The sequence below is a fragment of the Pituophis catenifer genome, unplaced genomic scaffold (assembly GCF_029215685.1).
Source record: "Pituophis catenifer annectens isolate HBS135680 unplaced genomic scaffold, rPitCat1.0.hap2 SCAF_3, whole genome shotgun sequence".
Classification (NCBI taxonomy): domain Eukaryota; kingdom Metazoa; phylum Chordata; class Lepidosauria; order Squamata; family Colubridae; genus Pituophis; species Pituophis catenifer.
In genome coordinates, this window is record NW_027256883.1 from 61,197,433 (window position 1) to 61,216,397 (window position 18,965).

General features: G+C 37.4%; 1 protein-coding gene across 1 annotated transcript in view; it reads right to left on the reverse strand.

The window, feature by feature from the left end:
* ZNF516 (zinc finger protein 516) overlaps positions 1-18,965 on the reverse strand; it is a 58,863-nt gene that overhangs the window by 20,462 nt on the left and 19,436 nt on the right. The window contains exon 2 of the mRNA XM_070942432.1: positions 974-2,392. Within this exon, the coding sequence (XP_070798533.1) occupies positions 974-2,392 (1,419 nt within the window). The remainder of the gene's footprint in view (positions 1-973; positions 2,393-18,965) is intronic.

Below are 18,965 nucleotides of genomic sequence, written 5' to 3' on the forward strand. Positions count from 1 at the left end.
GCAACCTGACATGGAAATAGAGCTCTGCATATGCTCAGGAGCACTCTTTCATTATTGCTATCATATCACATGTATAAAGCATGTTTAATAAGTATACATTAGTAAATTCTCATTTTAAATATTAAAATGATAGTTGCCCTTATGACTGAAAATACTGCTATATATAACAATTTTGCTTGCCATAAAAGAACTACTTTGAAATTCACAACCATTTGAAATAAAGAATAATAATGGTGCAGGATTGGTAGGATTGAGATATGCAGAGTCAAATATCCTTCAAGTCAATCTGAATTATCCAGTTCCCAAGACTTCTACTCAAATCCACTGCAAATTAGACATTACAGTTCTGATTCTAGCAGCTAAATTAGAGTCTGAAAATCCAACAAACTTCAAACCTAGCCAAAATTATTTTGCCCTAATACTAATTTTTTTATTATTTCATTTCCCTCTGTCTTCAATGTTTTATCATCAGTTTTATCTCCAAAGCACAGATCTGTCATTGAATTCTGAAAATCCCTTGCACTCGAAACTTTCAATAAAGTCGTAATTTTCGTGAAATAATCATTTCTCACACAAAGTAAATGCCTGCCCCCTATTTTAGATTGGATACAAATCTGATACTGTTAACTTTTGCTTGGACATTTCATGGAGAAGGAATTCTCTCAAGCCTCGCCCCCCCCCCTTTAAAAAAAAAAAAGGGACGGAATCCAGCACTTAATTGCAGACAGAATTCTAGCAGTGAGACCTTACATATCTTTCTTCAGAAGGAAATGTCATTAAGTTCAATAGCAGTGTTACTCCCAGGTAAGCCACCTAAATGATCTGATGCAGGACAGGACAGTTAAATAGGAGAGATAACCTTGTCAAACACAGACAGTAACAACACAAGTTTTTTGTGGAATTCCTTATGTTAGGGAGGGGGGAAATTAAGAATTTAAAAATATGCTGGAAAGACAGTTCTTAGGATTCTTACCAGCACGGTCCATTACGGGGCTATTGGCACCCCAGGTTTGGTAGATAGTAGCCAGATCCTTTGGAATGGAGGTCTTTAAGATGTTTACAATATCCAAACATTTCTCATGCCCCTCAGGGGATGGCTCCTGTTTGGTGGAATGTACAGGTGGAGGAGGTCCTGCTGCAACAGGCTGAGGTTGCATCAAAGGACTTGTTCTGGATCCTCCAGTACAATTGATCAATGCTCTCATTTCACTTTCCCTCTTGGCGGTACGTTCTTGCTGAGGCATTGATGGAGGTTCTTGAGTAACGCACGGCTCAGTTTTACACAGAGGGTGGTACTGAGATGGAGATAAAAATTTGGCCTTCCCTGTATCTGGAGTACAATGCTTGATTAAAGGAGCAGATCCAGTATTTACTTGAGGGACTATGTACTTTTCTGCTTCTCTGCTACTGGAGGGCTGTCCGCTAGGTTTAGATATCACTGTATGGGAAGGCGTTGAATTTCTGCTAAAGTTTCCCGTTTGCATCAATTTGGAGTTCACATCAAATTTTGATTTTAATTGGGGCTGCTGGGTACCGTATTGTTCGTGAGTGTGGTTAGGTTTGGGTGGTCTATATCCATCAATAGCTGATGGTTGCGGACCACAGGCCCCAGTAGATGGTACATCTTTTGCCATAGCCCCAGACTTAGGAGATACAGCAATATCAGAATAATTATTATTTTTGGATCCTGACAACCCACTCGGCACCTGAGTACGTGTAAATCTGGCTATAGGCAAAGGTTGGCATTCTTTCCCACCAAGTACAGGAGGTGGTCCAGTGCGCCCACTTCTTGCCATAAAAATAGAATTATGTTTTATACTCTTGAATCCATTTTGAAGAACCCAAGCAGGAGCCATGGAATTACAACTAACTTTGTGCCAAATTCTTTTGTGCATCCACAGGACTTCTGGATAGTAAGTTTTATGACTGCAGTAAGGACATCGGTGGACAATCAGAGCAGCCTGCAAGGTTGAGGTAAAACTCGAATCAGCCCTAGTTGATTTCTCACTTAGATCTAATGGAGTCTTTTCAGACATCTCTGTAGCTTTATTGAGCACAGAATGTTCATTCATCTCTACAAGGATCTCTTTAGTGAGCTTCTGCTGAATTTCCAAGGGGCTTTGCAAATTCAGTCTCACATCAGCAGTCTTACTGGAACAAGGAAAATCATAGCTTTGCTGAAATGCTGACATCTTTGAATCAGGGTAAATTTTGCAATCCACATATTTTGTAAATGGTTCTTTGACCTTGTCCTGTGGTGTAGATGCCACCTTTAGCACTTCGGGTTTAGATTCCACAGCATTTTTTTCTCTATTGTTTCTTTCCTGATTGAGCTGTATGGCTGTCCCAGATGCATCTTCAGCAGAAAAATTGCAGAGATATGGTTTTTTACCTGTAGAGTACACATACAAAAATTAATATGAAAATATGTTTAAAAAGACATCTGTCAAGGAAAATTAAAAACAAGGACAAAATGATGATTTGGATGAGGAAAAAAAAGCTTGGGAGCCCAGCATTTAAGGCACAGGTATTATAACTCGCATGTACATGAAATCTTATACTATAAACAGTATTGCTTTATTCTCACCAAACTGCATATTTTAAAAGAAATTAATTAATTTGCACAGGATACTGTGTTCCATGATACTGAAAACAGGAACCGAAAACAGTTTATGATAATGCTGTAAGATTGCACTGACTTACTCAATCAGGAAGTCTATATTTTATGTCCCCAGTATTATCAAAATAACATTTCCCTATAGTTTAAAGAGATAAACTAATTAACAATCAGGAAAAGCAACTTTCAGATATTAAAGACTAGCTACTAAATTATGTTTAAGGTAATGTGGTTTGCAAGAGGGATGGGGTAGGGGGCACATGCCTGTTTAAAGTAATTATAGCTATTTTCACAGTCATGGCTATACAATTTTCATTCACATTCTACTACTATTCCAGAAATTCCGGCAAAGCGTACTGATAAAGTTAAAGTTCAAACCTACAAGACACTTCAATCCAATCAAGGCAATAAAGATGGGAAACCAGCCAAGGACACACTCACAAACCAATCCTAAACCTGTATCGGTGAGAACATCTGATTCTTGTTCCATTGTTCTTGTTTCACAAAAAGAACAAACCAGGCACACACGTAAGGTGCTATTACAGAAATCAGGCTATTTTTCTCAACTGGCTACTACATGACAAGTCTATTTCGCTACAAAACTGAGACATGCTATATGATGTGACTTTTTGGGACAGTTCTGCAAATGAACTATACAGAATTTCAAAGAATGAAATAAAAATTGTGCAAAACAGATAAAAGAATAGCAAAAAAATAAAAACAAAAAAACCCCACAACCCTATATTCAACATATTCTGAATATGTAATACATAAGGATAACTCTGCATTTTCGTTTACAAGCTCTTCATTTCAAAATGAATCAGTGAGGTGCAGTATTTAAGATTTCAGACTAGGAATGAGAAGAGCTGGGTTCGGACCCACCCTCAGCCGTCCAAATTCCCTAGATGAATTAACTAATAACAATTAATAATAAACATCCTTCAATTACAATTTTCCAACTTCTGTTCTGAAATAAAATCAAATTATTTACTTTTAGCAGGATCAGAATTAGTCATTTCATTTAAATATTAAAGAAGTTCATGTACAGGTAGTCCTCAACTTACAACAGTTTATTTAGTGGCTGTTCAAAGTTACGACGACACTGAAAAAAGTGACAGTTTTTCACACTCATAACCGTTGCAGCATCCCCATGGTCACATGATCAAAATTCAGACGCTTGGCAACTGACTCCTATATATGACAGTTGCAGTGTCCCTGGGGTCATGTGATCACCTTTTGCAACCTTCTTACTAGCAAAATCAATGGGGAAACCAGATTCATTTCACAACCATGTTTATTAACTTAATAATCGCAGTGATTCAGTTAACAACTGTGGCAAGAAAAGTCGTAAAATGGGGCTTAATTCACTCAACTAATGTTTTACTTAGCAACAGAAATTGTGGGCTCAATTGTGGTTGTAAGTCGAGGACTATCTGTATTATATTTACAAATGTTCTAGTAATCATTTATCAAATACGGTTTAATATTTCTTCAGGCTCAGACTCTTGTGAACACTCGAGCATATTCTAAACACCAGTTATCTACATCTGTATCTATCTCGAAATGTAACATATATCTCCTCTATACAGTATCTATGCATACACAGAGAGAGGGTGGGTGGGTGAGAGAGACCGCGTAATTACATTTTAAAGTATGTCTAATAAGAAGGAATATAGAATCAAGAATGCTTTAGATCATTTATCGAACATCTGACATTATAAAACATCTGTCTTCCTTTTAGTCTCTCCCAGAACATACACTGTGTTTGCTCATGCTAACTCTTTACAGTTGGGTTAATATGCATGGTTTACTTTAAGTTTCATTACTCATTTACTGATAAAGTCCAGGATTACTGCTAAATAGTTCTCTTCCATCTATACAGAAGTGCTGAGAACTCCTGAAGACTGGTAGAAACAGAGCACAAGGAGTCTTTTTTTGCATCTGCATTTTATCTCAGCACAAGCAAGTGTTTTGGAAAATCAAACACATCACTGTTGCTTAGTACAACTTTGGTACCGTAGGCACAGTTCCAACCCTGCCAAATGTGATCTGTTTAAAGCCTGAACGTTCAACAAAAACGTCTCAGCTTCATTTAATTTGACCTCAGCTCCTGTTCAGGGAAAAGGCATTAAGCCTTTGTTTAATTCTGAGTAATTAGCTTAAAAATAACCCATAGATTTGCTGTCTAACAGGGTTGAATACTTTATTCTGTTAACATCATTTTCTTTTCAAACTCTCAAAGGGACAAGGTCCTTTGTGTTTAAAGTGGGTTTTTTTTTTTAAACCTTCCTGTTTTACAAGTTAAGACTTCCTGAAAGCACATGCCCAAGATTACTAGGCTGTATCTACATTTTAAAAGGGGGGGGGGGTGAGTTATGTGGAACTGTGAAATTAAGAGACTGCACATCTGTGTTATTTTCAAAGCAGATCTGTCACAACTCAATATAACACCAGCTAGAAGAACGAGGTGGCTTTTCTGTGACATTTCATGTGGTAGAGCTTGTTTACATAGAGGCTAAGCAAAGATAAAAATTAATCTTATCAGAAGAGGAAGATCTTAGAAATCATGACCTGTCCAAAAAACCTTTGGTAGGCTTCCTGAGTGAAGAAACATTTCAATGGAAGGGTTTACATTCGCAGAATTATTCCAGATAGTTTCTAGTTACAAATAAAAATTCATTGTTCTGCTATTCTATTTTCATTTTCTTTTCTACAGTAAAAAAAAATGATTTAGATTGTTAAGAGTTTAGATATTTTTTATCCCATCTTTATTGTTTTTATAAATAAAGCAGCAAACATACCTAATACTTCGCCCTTCTCCTATTTTCTCCACTACAATAATTCTATGAGGTGAATTGGAAAAAGAGGGCCTGGCCCAAAGTCACCCAGCTGGCTTTCGTGCCTATGATTCTCTTGGTTTCTAGCCTGGTACCTTTACCTCTAAACCAATATGGACTCCCAAAAGCTGATGAGACTGCTAGGACTTTTCCTAAAATTTTATGCATCATATAGGTAACTTACTGAATGAGCAGCAAATGGGAGTCTATATTTATTTGATATGAGCTAGTAGTTCTGCACCAATATCTTGAAGTATCCTTCAATATTATCTAGTATCCCAGAGGTGTGTGTGTGTGTGTGTGTGTGTGTGTGTGTGTGTGTACACGCACACAACAAGCAATGACCAAAAAAATCCACTAAGAATATCCAAGGTATTCAAGCATGAACACTTCAGTACACTGTACCCCATCCTCCCAGGAAATGAACGTCTGTACCAAAATGCATGTATTTTAGAAGTTTGGGACCATATACCTCTTTACTGTGTTAATATTTGGACATCAAGCAGAAAAAAAAATCAATTTAATTAAACAATTTTAATAGATATCCCCCCTCCCCCAAATCTGTGTTAGAAAAGCCAGAGAGGTGCATCTTCTGAACTATTATGTTCAGTGAGCAAAGTGAAATAGCAATGTTTGGAAGTTCTCTTACAATCAAGTGATTTTTAGTTAATAAAGTTACATTTAATCACACATGACACTCTTCATTTGGCTACAGACTTCCGTATCAATGCATGAAAAGCTTTCAGTTTTGTGGCTCATGAGCTAACAAATTACTCCTAAAGTAGCACTTGTGACAATTTGAGATCCCTTGCCACAATAGCTCTGGTATGTATTTAAACTAAATAAGACTGGGATTCCCAAGAACGTATTATGTAAGAATACATTCCATATAAAATACACCGTGGAGAAGATTTGCTGGAAAAACTGATTTGTAAATTATTTGGTTTCTTTTCATATAACTATGCAGAATGTTAAAAGACAACAGCAGTAACCTGAGGAAGAGCTTCATATTCTAGCCATCTTTGTTGTAGTATTTCTGATATCCTAGTGATGTACACATTCCAGCTCTGGCCAAGAGTTGATACCAGAAACAATACTAAGCAAAAATCTCACAAACCTTCTGTTTTTCCTGCACCAAACCTAGGTATTTAAAACTGGCCAAGTGATTTGTCTATTTAACCTGTTATAGAGTTATTCGCAGAAGTTTAATAAACATTATGTAAATTGTCCCCGTTTTTCTTTCCAGAATCCTAAATTTCTCTTTTATTCAAGATGGAGGAAAACAAAAATAATTATGATAAATATAATATAATATTTTTAAAAAGGGAGGGGCGATCACTTTGAAAATGTACTTCATAGTTCAGTGACAATCTTTCTTAAATCACCAAAAACATCAGCCATTTACTAGCAACTTCAATGAACTCCTAGAAGAGTCAACAAGTTAAGTCTCCTTCAGCAACAAAAGAGTAATAAAGGAATCCACCACTAGATGCAGTGGCTTCCAAACATTTCAGACTCATTATTATATTATTAAATTGGATCTACATTTTTAAACTTACAAGAGGAAATATTTATTTATTGCTCAATTCCTGGAAAATTACAGAGACCATCTTACAGATGTGAACAAAACAACTTTTTCTAAGAAAAAGAAAATAGCTTTGGCAGCCAGGCATTGGATTTCTTTAAAAACAAAACAAAGCAGTCAAAGAATGTAGATCATTGGAAGAATAAATAAATCTATTGGAAGGAGCAGAGTGACCTAACAAACAATTTGAAAATATGATGGCAGATTTATTTTAAAAACAGAGCGAACTCTGATATGACAGCAAGGGAAATGAGAGAATGTTATTTCACGAAACAACCAAAATTCTTACTCACAACGACAATAATATTTTATATTTTAGTGCCATGCATGATTGGGAACAAATTTTATCAAATTCATATGTGGTGTGTGTGTGTGTGTGTGTGTGTGTGTGTGTGTGTGTGTGTGGCTAATAGACCAGAAAAGAGAAATCTAAATCTCTCCCAAGTTGTTTCCAAAGAACTCCATATCCCTGTTGAAATGTTTAATGTTAAGCTATCTACACATAGCATTTATTTATATGAAGCACATTTCTTTTAATAACACACAAGGCCAAGAGCATTGTTAACATTGCATAGACATTATAATATTTAATTACTTACAACATTCTTTTCCTAAGGATTCTATGTAGAAACAGTGTGGGAAACTTTTTACACACAAAGAAAATGCTGAAAGATACTGCCACAGCCTGGCTCAGTATGGAAGTTATTTTTCTTGTTTTATCGAGGGGGGGGGCATCTGTATCTAACTCATTTGCTAATATATGGGGACGAAAATCATGGCAACCAATTTATGTTTTTCATTTCACACGACAAATAATAAAAGGCCTTAAATTCTATTTGACAGAACACACTGTTACGCAGCCTAGCCATTTACATACAGAACTTTGTACTCTATTCCAATAAACGAGAGCTCGCCAGAGAATTATTTCCAAATTCTAGATGGCCAGAACCAGCTACTGAAAACTCTCCTTAAATCAATCCTCCATCAATCAATCATTCAGCAAGCAAGCAAGCAAAATCTATTGCAGAGGCATAGTTGTTGTCCTGATAAATTGAGCAGAAGAGAAAACAAAAGAAAAACACCTGGTTATATTACAGAACAAAGCATGTGTCTTTAATACCAATCCCATGCCTATTCCTAACACAAAATTATTATCTTTGTGTATTAATCATGGGACTGTGTTGTCATTCAAACAACAGTATGTACAGGGCTTATTTACTTAGAGGAATATGGGTGCATAGCATACTATAATACATAATTTGCACTGCAGCAATACACATCCATGTGGTTTTCCCTTAAATAAAGTGTCAGTGAACCATAAAAATGATTAACTAATTTAAACAAACTAAATAAAGAGAAATCTGCAGAAGTTATGTGGACTCATTTTAACAATGCTCTGCATAGTAACTAAGCATTGGGAAGCTTATTGCTCATATTTTATCAGCCTTTTCACTTGAGCCAATTACCATGCTCCAAAGTGCCTTATAAAAACAGCATTTACTAGTCATCAAATCAATTCCAAGATTATTCGGGGTTATTTTTCCTGCTTCTTCCCATGGGGTGAAAATTCTAAATTTTCCTAGAAAACTGCCCCTTTTGCGCAATCATTCAGAATGGTCCTCCCGTCCTGAAATACCCTATTTTTGCAACATCAGTTCAAGGAACCCATTCCCATGGATTCTGAAGGAAGGAGAATGTTTTTATTACCTTTCGATATGTCTCCAAAGACCTACAAACCCTCACCTTTATATTTTTCTCCTCTAGGCCAGAGGTCCCCAACCCCCGGTCCACAGCCCACTACTGGGCTGTGGTCCATTGTGAACCGGGCCACACAAGTGTTGGGCGAGCGAGTGAAGCTCCATTTGTGCAACCAACAGGCATGTGCATGAAATCATCCCCTTTTGCTCCCTACCCCCACCACCACCACTGGTCCGTAGAGCCAGAAAGTTTGGGGACCACTACTCTAGACAGTTATTCACGTAAATTCCCAATCTATCTTTTCTCTCTTTCACCAATCAGCCAGCAATCATATCCCCCCACCTGTTAAATTTTCAGTTGAACATCTTGCCTCACTCAATTTTTATTGAGACGGACGGTGTAGAAATGAACCAAATGAATGAGTGAAAAAATAAATATATTTAATTGCTTCCACCACCACCCCCATCCTCATTAATCCCACCATTAGCTTTCATAGAGTTTTGGCCTGTATTTATTAGCAGACAAACAGCTGGAAGATGGGGGAAATGAGTGAGGGAGACAAAAGGAAACTGGGAGCAATTTTTCTTTTTGTGGAGAGCTTGCGGTGACTGTCCCATACACATACAGACCTTGCCTACTGCCATGCCATTTGGAGAAAGTTTATCGTCATCTTGTCATGTGCTTTGGCAGTCATTTTAAAATTGTACTGTTGAGTGAGTAAGGAGATTCTGGACAGCAGGAAGATCTCTCTATGCTTTCTTGGATGCCAAGGAGAGAATTCCATGGATTGATTCCATTTGAATTAACCACATATTCCATGCAACTATACACTATACACTAATCCGAAGAAACACAGTGACAAGGGTCATAGTGTTAATTAAAGGGGTAACATGGTTTATGCACAAATTATTCCATGCATGAAACAGCTGGTTTGGGATGGTTGGCATCTAAACTGAAACATGTATCTACGATCTAGATACAGAATGAAATAGGGTGTTTGCTTCAAATATGATATAGCCGTGATGGTGAACCTATGGCACGTGTGCCACATGTGGCCCGCAGAGCCATATCTGTGGGCACATGAGTGTTGCCCTAGCTCAGCTCCAGCACGCATGCGCGTGCCAGCCACCTGATTTTCGGGCCTTCTGGGCCCACCGGAAGTCAGGAAACGGGCAGTTTCTGGCCTCCAGAGGGCCTCCGAGAGATGGGGAAGGCCATTTTCACCCTCCCCAGGCTCCTAGAAAGTCTCTGGAGCCTGGGGAGGGCAAAAAAAAAGGGCCTACCAGGCCCACCATGCCATCACATGCCAAAAGCAGGGGGAGCGGGGGGTCGCACACACATGCGCAGATGGGTGGGGCGCATTGAATTATGGGTGTGGGCATGTGCGCGCGTGACCCCCCTTTGCTCACCCCACTTGTGGCATGTGATGGCAAAAAGATTAGCCACCACTGTGATACAGCAACCGATATGGGGTAGGAGAATTAATGTGCAAAACTATAAAATGACCTTGTGGGTTTTGTTTTGGCTAAAAGCTGGAACAAACATTAGATTCTGTTGTATTCCTTAAATGGATACATGTAATAGTTACCTAGAAAGGAGTGAGTTATTCTGAATACATTACCTCACAATAGCCAGTAAGAAAAGATAATTTTCTACCTTAACTCAATACATGCCCATTTCATGCACACTATTAACAGGATCTGGATTATTCTGGATGATAGCTCTCCTCAGCAAAGAAGGTAGAACTGGGAGGGACCCTGGTGACAAAACAACACGTTTCACAGAGAAGAACCCTTTCATCTGTGGTCTTATATACTGCATTAAATTCCACTGAATGGACTAGGTTTGATGCCACTGTTGTGGCTGTGTGTGTGTGTGTGGGGACGGGGACAGATCAGCCACAATCAAAATGACCAGAATCAAAGTATGATGCTGTTACATACTTGGTATTACTATTTAATCTGCCACATTATTTTTATGCAAAATAAAATGAGCTACGACTAATAAAGTTATTTTAAATAAATTAACAAGACAGCAGCCACCTAAATAAATGAATATAAATAATACAAAACGAAACTAATTGTGACACAAGATTGGTCAAACTTTATTCATCTGTTTCACTTCATCATCTACTTGCCAGATTACATTTGAGACTGAAGTAGTAATTCAAATATTGCCCCACTGGGAAATCAGCCCTGTTTTTCGTAGGAAGCCTACAATCCAATATACAGTATTTGGAGAACATACTGTACAATCCTAATCCATGTGGAAAATTAATTTATGTCATATCTCATAAACTGTGCTACACAATCCTAGGTCTATAAGCGCTTCTAAATTACTAAAATTAAATCCAACCACTCGCGCTACCAAAGAACAAATTCTACTTATTCTATCACCTGCAACCAGCGTCAACTTCCCATCGCCCGGTGCGCTCTCACAGAGAGGGCCTACTCAGGGTGCCGTCGGCTAGACAATGTCGGCTGGCGACCCCCAGGAGTACAGCTTTCTCTGTGAGCGCCCCCACCCTTTGGAATCAACTTTCTTTGGGGCTCCGGTTGGCCCCTGACCTTCGCACCTTCTGCCGTGAATTGAAAACCTGGCTATTTATGTCCCCCAGCCTGGACTGATGGGGTAGTATATTTTAAATTTTTTAAAAAATTTAAAAACTTTTTATATTTTTTGTGTATATTTGTTGATTTTAATAGTTGTTGGTTGATTGTTGTGTGAGCCGCCCTGAGCCCTTGGAGATAGGGTGGCATACAAATTTTATAAATAATAATAATAATAATAATAATAATAATAATAATAATAATAATAATAATAATCATCATCATCATCATCATCATCAGTGATGTGGTTTTTAGATTACCTGAAATAAATGGAGACAGCACATCATGCCATTTCAAGCTCTGTACGTAGCAGTTATCTGACTGCCTTGAACTTCAGACCAAACTAGCAGGCTTTATGCCCAAAGCTGCTTCTTTTTTTAAATGGGAGAAAGTCTGAAGACAGCCAGTTGTCTAAACCTGTACAGTCAAATTACTTTTTGTAACTATTGCTTTACACAGCATGGCTGTACAGAGATGCAGATCTGATGGGCAAAATTGAGATTCAGGAGATCGTTGGGCCCCCACACAGCACCTGCCAAAAATTCCTTAAAACAACTGGCATGAGATTTTGGGAAGAGAGATACTTTTGATATAATGCCTAAGTATGCTCTGAATCATGTTTTTCACCCTTTGAATCCAAGCCTATTATAGCCATATTAGACAAATACTGTTTCTATTTGTTCATGTTTCAATTGTATTCTCTTTTTTTAAAAAAAATTAGGAACCTGTGTATGTTTAGAGGGGTATCATTCCTATTTAAAACATAAATAGGAATAGGAACAATAATAAAATGGGCCCAAACAGTAGGGATTTGCAACCACTAGTGCTTTTTAACTGAATAAGCGCAAACTAAAAAAAAGTTATTAGACATATTGTGCAATTAAAGAAACATAAAAGCATGGCCTCACATAATTTCCAAGGAATGATAGAGTGGACCATAAATCACTCAGTCTGTTTTAGTTAGCAAAACAGTAAGCTTCCCAGAACTATATAAATAAGATGGGCGGATTTATAAATCAAACAAATAATTAAGTAAATAAATAAATTCAGAATCTCTGCAGTTATTCAAAAATAAAGCTAATAGTGCATAGCACTTAAACTTATATACTGCTTCATGGTGCTTTACAGCAGTCTCTAAGTGGTTTTACAGAGTCAGCATACTGCCCCTCAACGATCTGGGTCCTCATTTTACCCACCTCAGAAGGATGGAAGGCTGAATTAACCTCGAGCCAGTGAATCGAACTCCTGGCAGTCAGCAGAATTAGCCTGCAATACTGCATTCTAATCACTGCGGCTCCTAATGATATATAATAAATACCTATTATAGGACTATAACTAAAATTAACACATTCCTATTTCCCCTCTCTAAATAATCAAAAGGTTTTATCCCTTCCAGAATTTCAATTGCATTCAAGTATCAAAGCATGTATTCAAACATGCATTCAAATCAGTGGTGGGTTGCTCCCGGTTGGCAAAAACCGGTAGTAAAAATTTCTAGTAGTTCAGAGAACTGGTAATAACATTGGCTGGTCACGCCCCCAAACCGGTCCCCAGCCCGGTCGCCGCTCGCTTACCCTGCCCACCTCATCAGAGGCTTTTTTTTTTTTTTTTTTTTACTTTTAAAAGCATTTTTTCTGCAACCTCTTCGGCCGAAAAGGCTGTAGGGGAAAAAATGCTTTTAAAAGCCTCTGGCGATCCCAGCTGAGTTGCCTGATCGTCAGAGGCTTCTAAAAGCATTTTTTTCTGCAACCTCTTAAGGTTGTAGAAAAAATGCCTTTAAAAGTAAAAAAAAAAAAAAAAAAAGTTGGCCACGCCCACCCAGTCACATTACCCCCCACCAAGTCCACAAAATAAGCCACGCCCACAGATCCGGTAGTAAAAAATTTTAGAACCCACCCCTGATTCAAATGCATTCCATGCATTCAAACATCTGAGAAAAAAACACACAGGATTGCTCTACCTCCAGTCACCAAAAGATATGTTCAGTTTCCCCCACTGTCATATGGCTAATGTGGGCACATCACTGTTAGTATGCACAACATGGAGATGAACAGCAAGTGTGACCTGTTTCCCTCTCAATAAGTGGAGTTCCTCTAAACCATGATCTAAATAACTAGTAAAATGGCTTGATTTAGATCAACTCGATTTAAATCATAATTTTTAAAGAGCAACTGTCATCTCTGTCCCGCAGCGGCTCCTCCTCTGACCCACTGTTGACTCACTGACAGTCCCAATATTGCAGAATATATAGCCTCATGCTACATAACTAAGCTCCATTTCATGATGAATTAACTAAATTATTAATGTATCTTGAGTAGAAAACTATCTTTAGATAGATTTTTTACTCCAAAAGCATTTTATTAAAATAAATTTGATAAAAATTAAAAAAATCCGATTTAAATTTTTAAAAATCTGATTTTTTAATTTTTTTTTTAAAAAACCATCCAATTTTATCCACCCTGCTCTGAACCCATCTATTTAGAAGTTATTTGCCAACTGTTGTACCTAAATGTTGGTGACAATTTGGCTATGTTCTGATTTTCTGCTAATATTCCTTAAAGCACTAATGGATACCCACAGAAGATGACATATTCTGATCAGATTACTGTTAATCAGGTAAATAACAAAAAGGCTCCTTTTAAATTACATCAAAAAGTTTTACCCCACTTACAAACATTACCATATAACAACTCTTCTAATAATTGCTCTTCTGTCAATAAAATTGTATGAAGGTTCATAAAATCTACCAATCATCTTACTACTCTTACTACCGGAAAGGGATTTTTGGAGTGTGACAGTTGTGGCTATGGGTTACATGCAGGTGCAAATAACTAATCAAGTACCTCATGGTAGAGAGTCCAGATTCCTGTGCTGGATTAGTAGACTGTAATAATTTAGAAATATAGGCTTTCTGTGCAGAGAAAGTTCTTTATAGTATTTACAAAGAATACTTTTATCTGCATTATAAAAATGATTGTCTTAAAAAGAAATTTTAAATTTGTTTTAAAAAATAATAGCTTTACATATGTACACAAAGTTTATTTCTGTTAAAATCTTCAGAAAATATAGTAAGAGTTCAAATGTCTTTTTTATAATTACAGCTGAGCTGCCTCAGTACAAGCCACTGTACAAAAGGGGTAAACATTCAGAAGATAAGTAATCTTTGATAAGACTATAATACATTAAGATAGTGGTATTCATTCAGACAGCAGCTGCCTAAAGCTTTACTCAGTTGGAATTGCATTTTCTTTAAGAAACCACAAGATGGCATCTATTCACAATTTATAATCCAAAATACATTCTGAAATTCTCTAAATGAAAAAATATATGAATCTTTACATCAATGGTAATTAGAAATAACTTTTAATATTTCTCCAATCTCAATTAGCTTTAAGGGAAGTAAAACCATTTTCAAAAGTACATACATATGTTTGACTTTATGATGCTGAGGACTTTTTATATTTTCCTTCTCCTACTTCTCAACATTCATGAACCTAAAATGCTAAACTTAAAGTTATCTTCAGGACAAAGTAAAACAAATCTTTATTCTGTGTCTGACTCACATTATTTTCTTTCTTCCCCCTCTTGTGGAGCAGCGAGGTTGGAGAGGAAAGACCACAAGAGAGTAAGCAGGCACACAATGGGGAATACATCAAACTGTTTGCATAATGCACTTGGGGCTGCCAACACCATCACATTGCTTTCAATATGCATCTCCCATTGTTTGCTTACTTTCTTATAAACCCTTCCTCTCCAACCCCCCCCCCCCATTACACAAGGGGAGAAAAAAGGAAAAATAACAGGTCAGGCACAGGGCAATGCATACTGATTATAATGGCAATCACTAGACTAAGGGACTCTGCAAAGATCATAAATGTGTTATTTGGTCGTAAAGTTATTTTTTTTTTCAGCACCATCATAACTGCGAACAGTTGCCGAACAAAGCAGAAATCTATCTCATACAGAACTACCTCATTCAGAGCTATCTGTAACTCTAGCAAAAGAGATATGATTAGTCTACCGTGATTTCTTTGCAAATAACACAGCTGGGTCCTGTTAATTGTAGCAGGCCTATCTAAGTGCTCATGAATATGCCAGAGAATAATCTGTTTGAAAACCATGTCCAGTCTAGATGTCAACCCGACAAGTCTGCTGTTTCCTTGGGATCTATTTTCTATTTGTTGAAAGCAGCTGCAAGAAGCTGTTTGAATCCATGATGGTTTCGCCGTGAGCCTCCCAAAGGTTAACCATTTGCTTTAGGGGAATGTTAGGGATTCTAACATTCACCTTAAAACTTTTTCCTGGCTTGGAACCTTCTTTATCAAGCTTCTGCTGAAACTGCTTTTAGAGTCACCTTCATCAAAAGCAAGTGGGTGGCAGCAAAGAGCTTCTCATTTTATTTTAGCTGTTTATTTAATTCAATGTAGACACAGCCCAAATCCAACTAACTGTGGACTGCTCACAAAAAAATAGCATAAAACCTAACACAAACTAAAATCAAGATGGACTCTGGGCATAATTTATAGACAATAATAATAACAACAGCAACAACAATACACACACGGCTCCATTTATCTCATCCAAGGCACGGAGAAGAACTAGGTATTAAAGGCTTTTTTTCAACGTTGTGGAAGCCACATAAATCTCAGAGGCAATGTCTTTCCAGAAGGCAAGCGATGCAATAGATAAGGCATGTTTCCTGCATTCTGAGCAACAACTTTAATTGAAGGGACACACAAAATGCCAATTCTGCCGGCACATGGGCAAAGGCAGAACAGAAGATCATACTGGGGGTGTGTGTATGCATGATTGGATAACTAGTTGTATTCACCCTACAAAATGGGTTTTTTTGACTAGGTGATGAGAGCCATAGCATCCATTCGTAAATTGTCATGCTCTACATAACAGCTGTTTTATCAGAGTACCCATGTTCTCAAAAAGATTATATAGCTGCCCGCTTCACGAAGCAAGTGACTCTGGGCAGCATATCACAAAGCTAACAAATAACTAATCAAAACTCAACCACTGTTATCATTATTATTAAAAAATTATAAGAAACAAAGCTAAAAAGAATAAAAATAATATTAGGCGAAGGGATTTTAACAATGGAGCTGGACTGCTGGGTACTGAAGAACAAAAGATTGCCATTTTTAGCATTAATGAAACTTTTTTTAAAAAAGCTTTAATTCCTTTCCATTGTTACCTTCAAGGATGAACTCGAATTTGCAGATTTGTGGGAATAACGTTTATTAAGCAGATCGGCAAAGAATACAAAATATGTTTCCAGCTGAGTTTGATAATAAGCAAGCAAGCATGAACTATTGGAATGAGCTTCCAATCATTCCCACACTCCCTCTTGTATGGGAGTTGTGTGTGATTTACAATCACTTCAGAGAAATATAAATATTTGGTAGGAAACTGAGATTCTGATTAAACGTCATACAATGTATTCACACTACTGATGTATTACCTTTCTATTTTTTTTCTTTTTGCCATACTGTGGAAATAACATTAGGGCATTGCAGACACTGTGAACATGGGGTGGTTTTATCGGCTTTTCACATGAAAGCACACACCCACACTTCCTCTTAGATTCAAAGTAAATTAAAACATTTCTTATTGTAGAAGGCTTTCAGCAAGTGGGAAGGTAATGACTGATCAGGTATTAACTACTTTGTTAGAAGAGGTGACTATGATACAAAACTTTCCATGTAAATTATTTCCTCTTTTATTGCTCTTACAAGCATTAATATTACTTCTTCCAATAGAAGAAAATAAAGCAAGACAGCATGTAATGATAAACTACATGTATTTAAATTGTTCTATTATGTCAACCTCTGAAATGCATAATTAAGGGTGTTGATCTGGATTGTAGAAAAAGAAAAACAAGCTTCTTCCCTTCTCATAACATAGGCCTTGAATAATCAAGCATCCTGCCACAGAGAACTTAGGCTGAAAGATAGTGCCTGACCCAAAGTCAGTCAATGAACTCCTATGGAGGCACCCGTATCCCCACACCATTCCTAATAAAAGGCCTCAATGCACCACACTAACTATAACCTCTATATCTCAGTGAATAGAAAGTTTAATTGCTGGATTTTATTATTTCCAAAGAATAATGGAAATTGGATATTAATTATTTGCTTGTTTCTTTCTTTAACACAGGGGTCCCCAACCTCCGGTCCATGGACCAGCACTGGTCCGCAGCATGCCAGCAACTGGTTTGTGCAAGCAAGCAAAGCGGGATGCATGCAGCATGAGAAAGCATGCTCTCTCCGATCTGCGGAAAAATCTATCTCCCAGGAATTGGTCCCTGATGCCTAAAAGGTTGGGGGCCACTGTTTTAACAAATTGGACAATTAAGATTATAAATGTTATAGTTGAGGCTGGAATATCAGCCACTTTCCTTTCTTTAAAAAAAAACACTGAATAAGAATTTAGATTTTAATAGGCCATTTTTGTTTTATAAACACTTGACATGAGAATAACACTTCAATGTTAATTTTACTTAAAAAAGTATCCAAGTATGAAAGAAAGCAGATGGAAGATTATAATCTAATTATACATGGAGCAGGAAATCAATTGGACATCAAAATGTATCATATGCGTTGCATGACAGCACTGCAACATCTTTAGTAGGCAAAAGATAACTTTCTTGAATCATCAATGCAGGTTTCCCTGCAACAAATCCCAACATTTAAATTCATTTCACCTCATGATGGCCACAAACCGCAAATCAGGTAGGCAAATCCCAACTTTGGGTTTATGGTATAGGAGTGGGCCTAAAATACAAAATCGAACATGCGAGGTGCAGACTGTTGGCATCAATTGCACTGGATTACATTATGCAGCATGCTCTTCATCTGGATAGGGGCAGCATCAGGATAATTTCAGATGACACTTAAGTTGACACCAGCATCCTTATGCCCACCAGCTAAAATCATGAGTTAGAACGTATTCTCCAGGCCAGGTGACAAGATGACACTCTTTACTGGACTCCCCTGACTTGACACTGGGAGAAAAGGATTGAAAGTTGATTCCTTACCTCTTGTTCCAGACTACTAACAAACAAAACCTGGCTTTTGCCAAAATATGTTAATGGTGAGGGTTGAGCGCTCTCCCTCTTATACCAACCTTTAGTTTGTGTATTTAAAAATACTGACTGCGGTGTTTAAAGAACTTGATACTTGCCTATCAGTGATCACTCAGGGATAGCAAAGATTTTTTTTCTGCATCTCTCTGTTACCATTTTGTGGTGCTCCTAGACCTACACATCTTCAAAACCTATGTTATTCCTATACCTGGAGCTTACAGATCTGGTCTGGATTCTGAATCAATGGAATCCATCCCAAGAATGAAGTCACAGAATTTATGGAGTACAATGTATTTGCTCCACATTCAGTGCCAAGTAAATTTTCGGTTCCATGACTTTCCCTAACATGGCTCCTCTTGCTTATATTTATATCAATAAGAGCACATTATTCACACATTTCAGTAACAATCAGCCATTCTTCTTTTTTAAGGCAAGTGACACCATCAAAATTATGTTTTGCATTCACATTAAACAAACTGGGAAGAGGAATATTATCACGGTTCCCTGGAAAAGAAAAAGGGAAGTT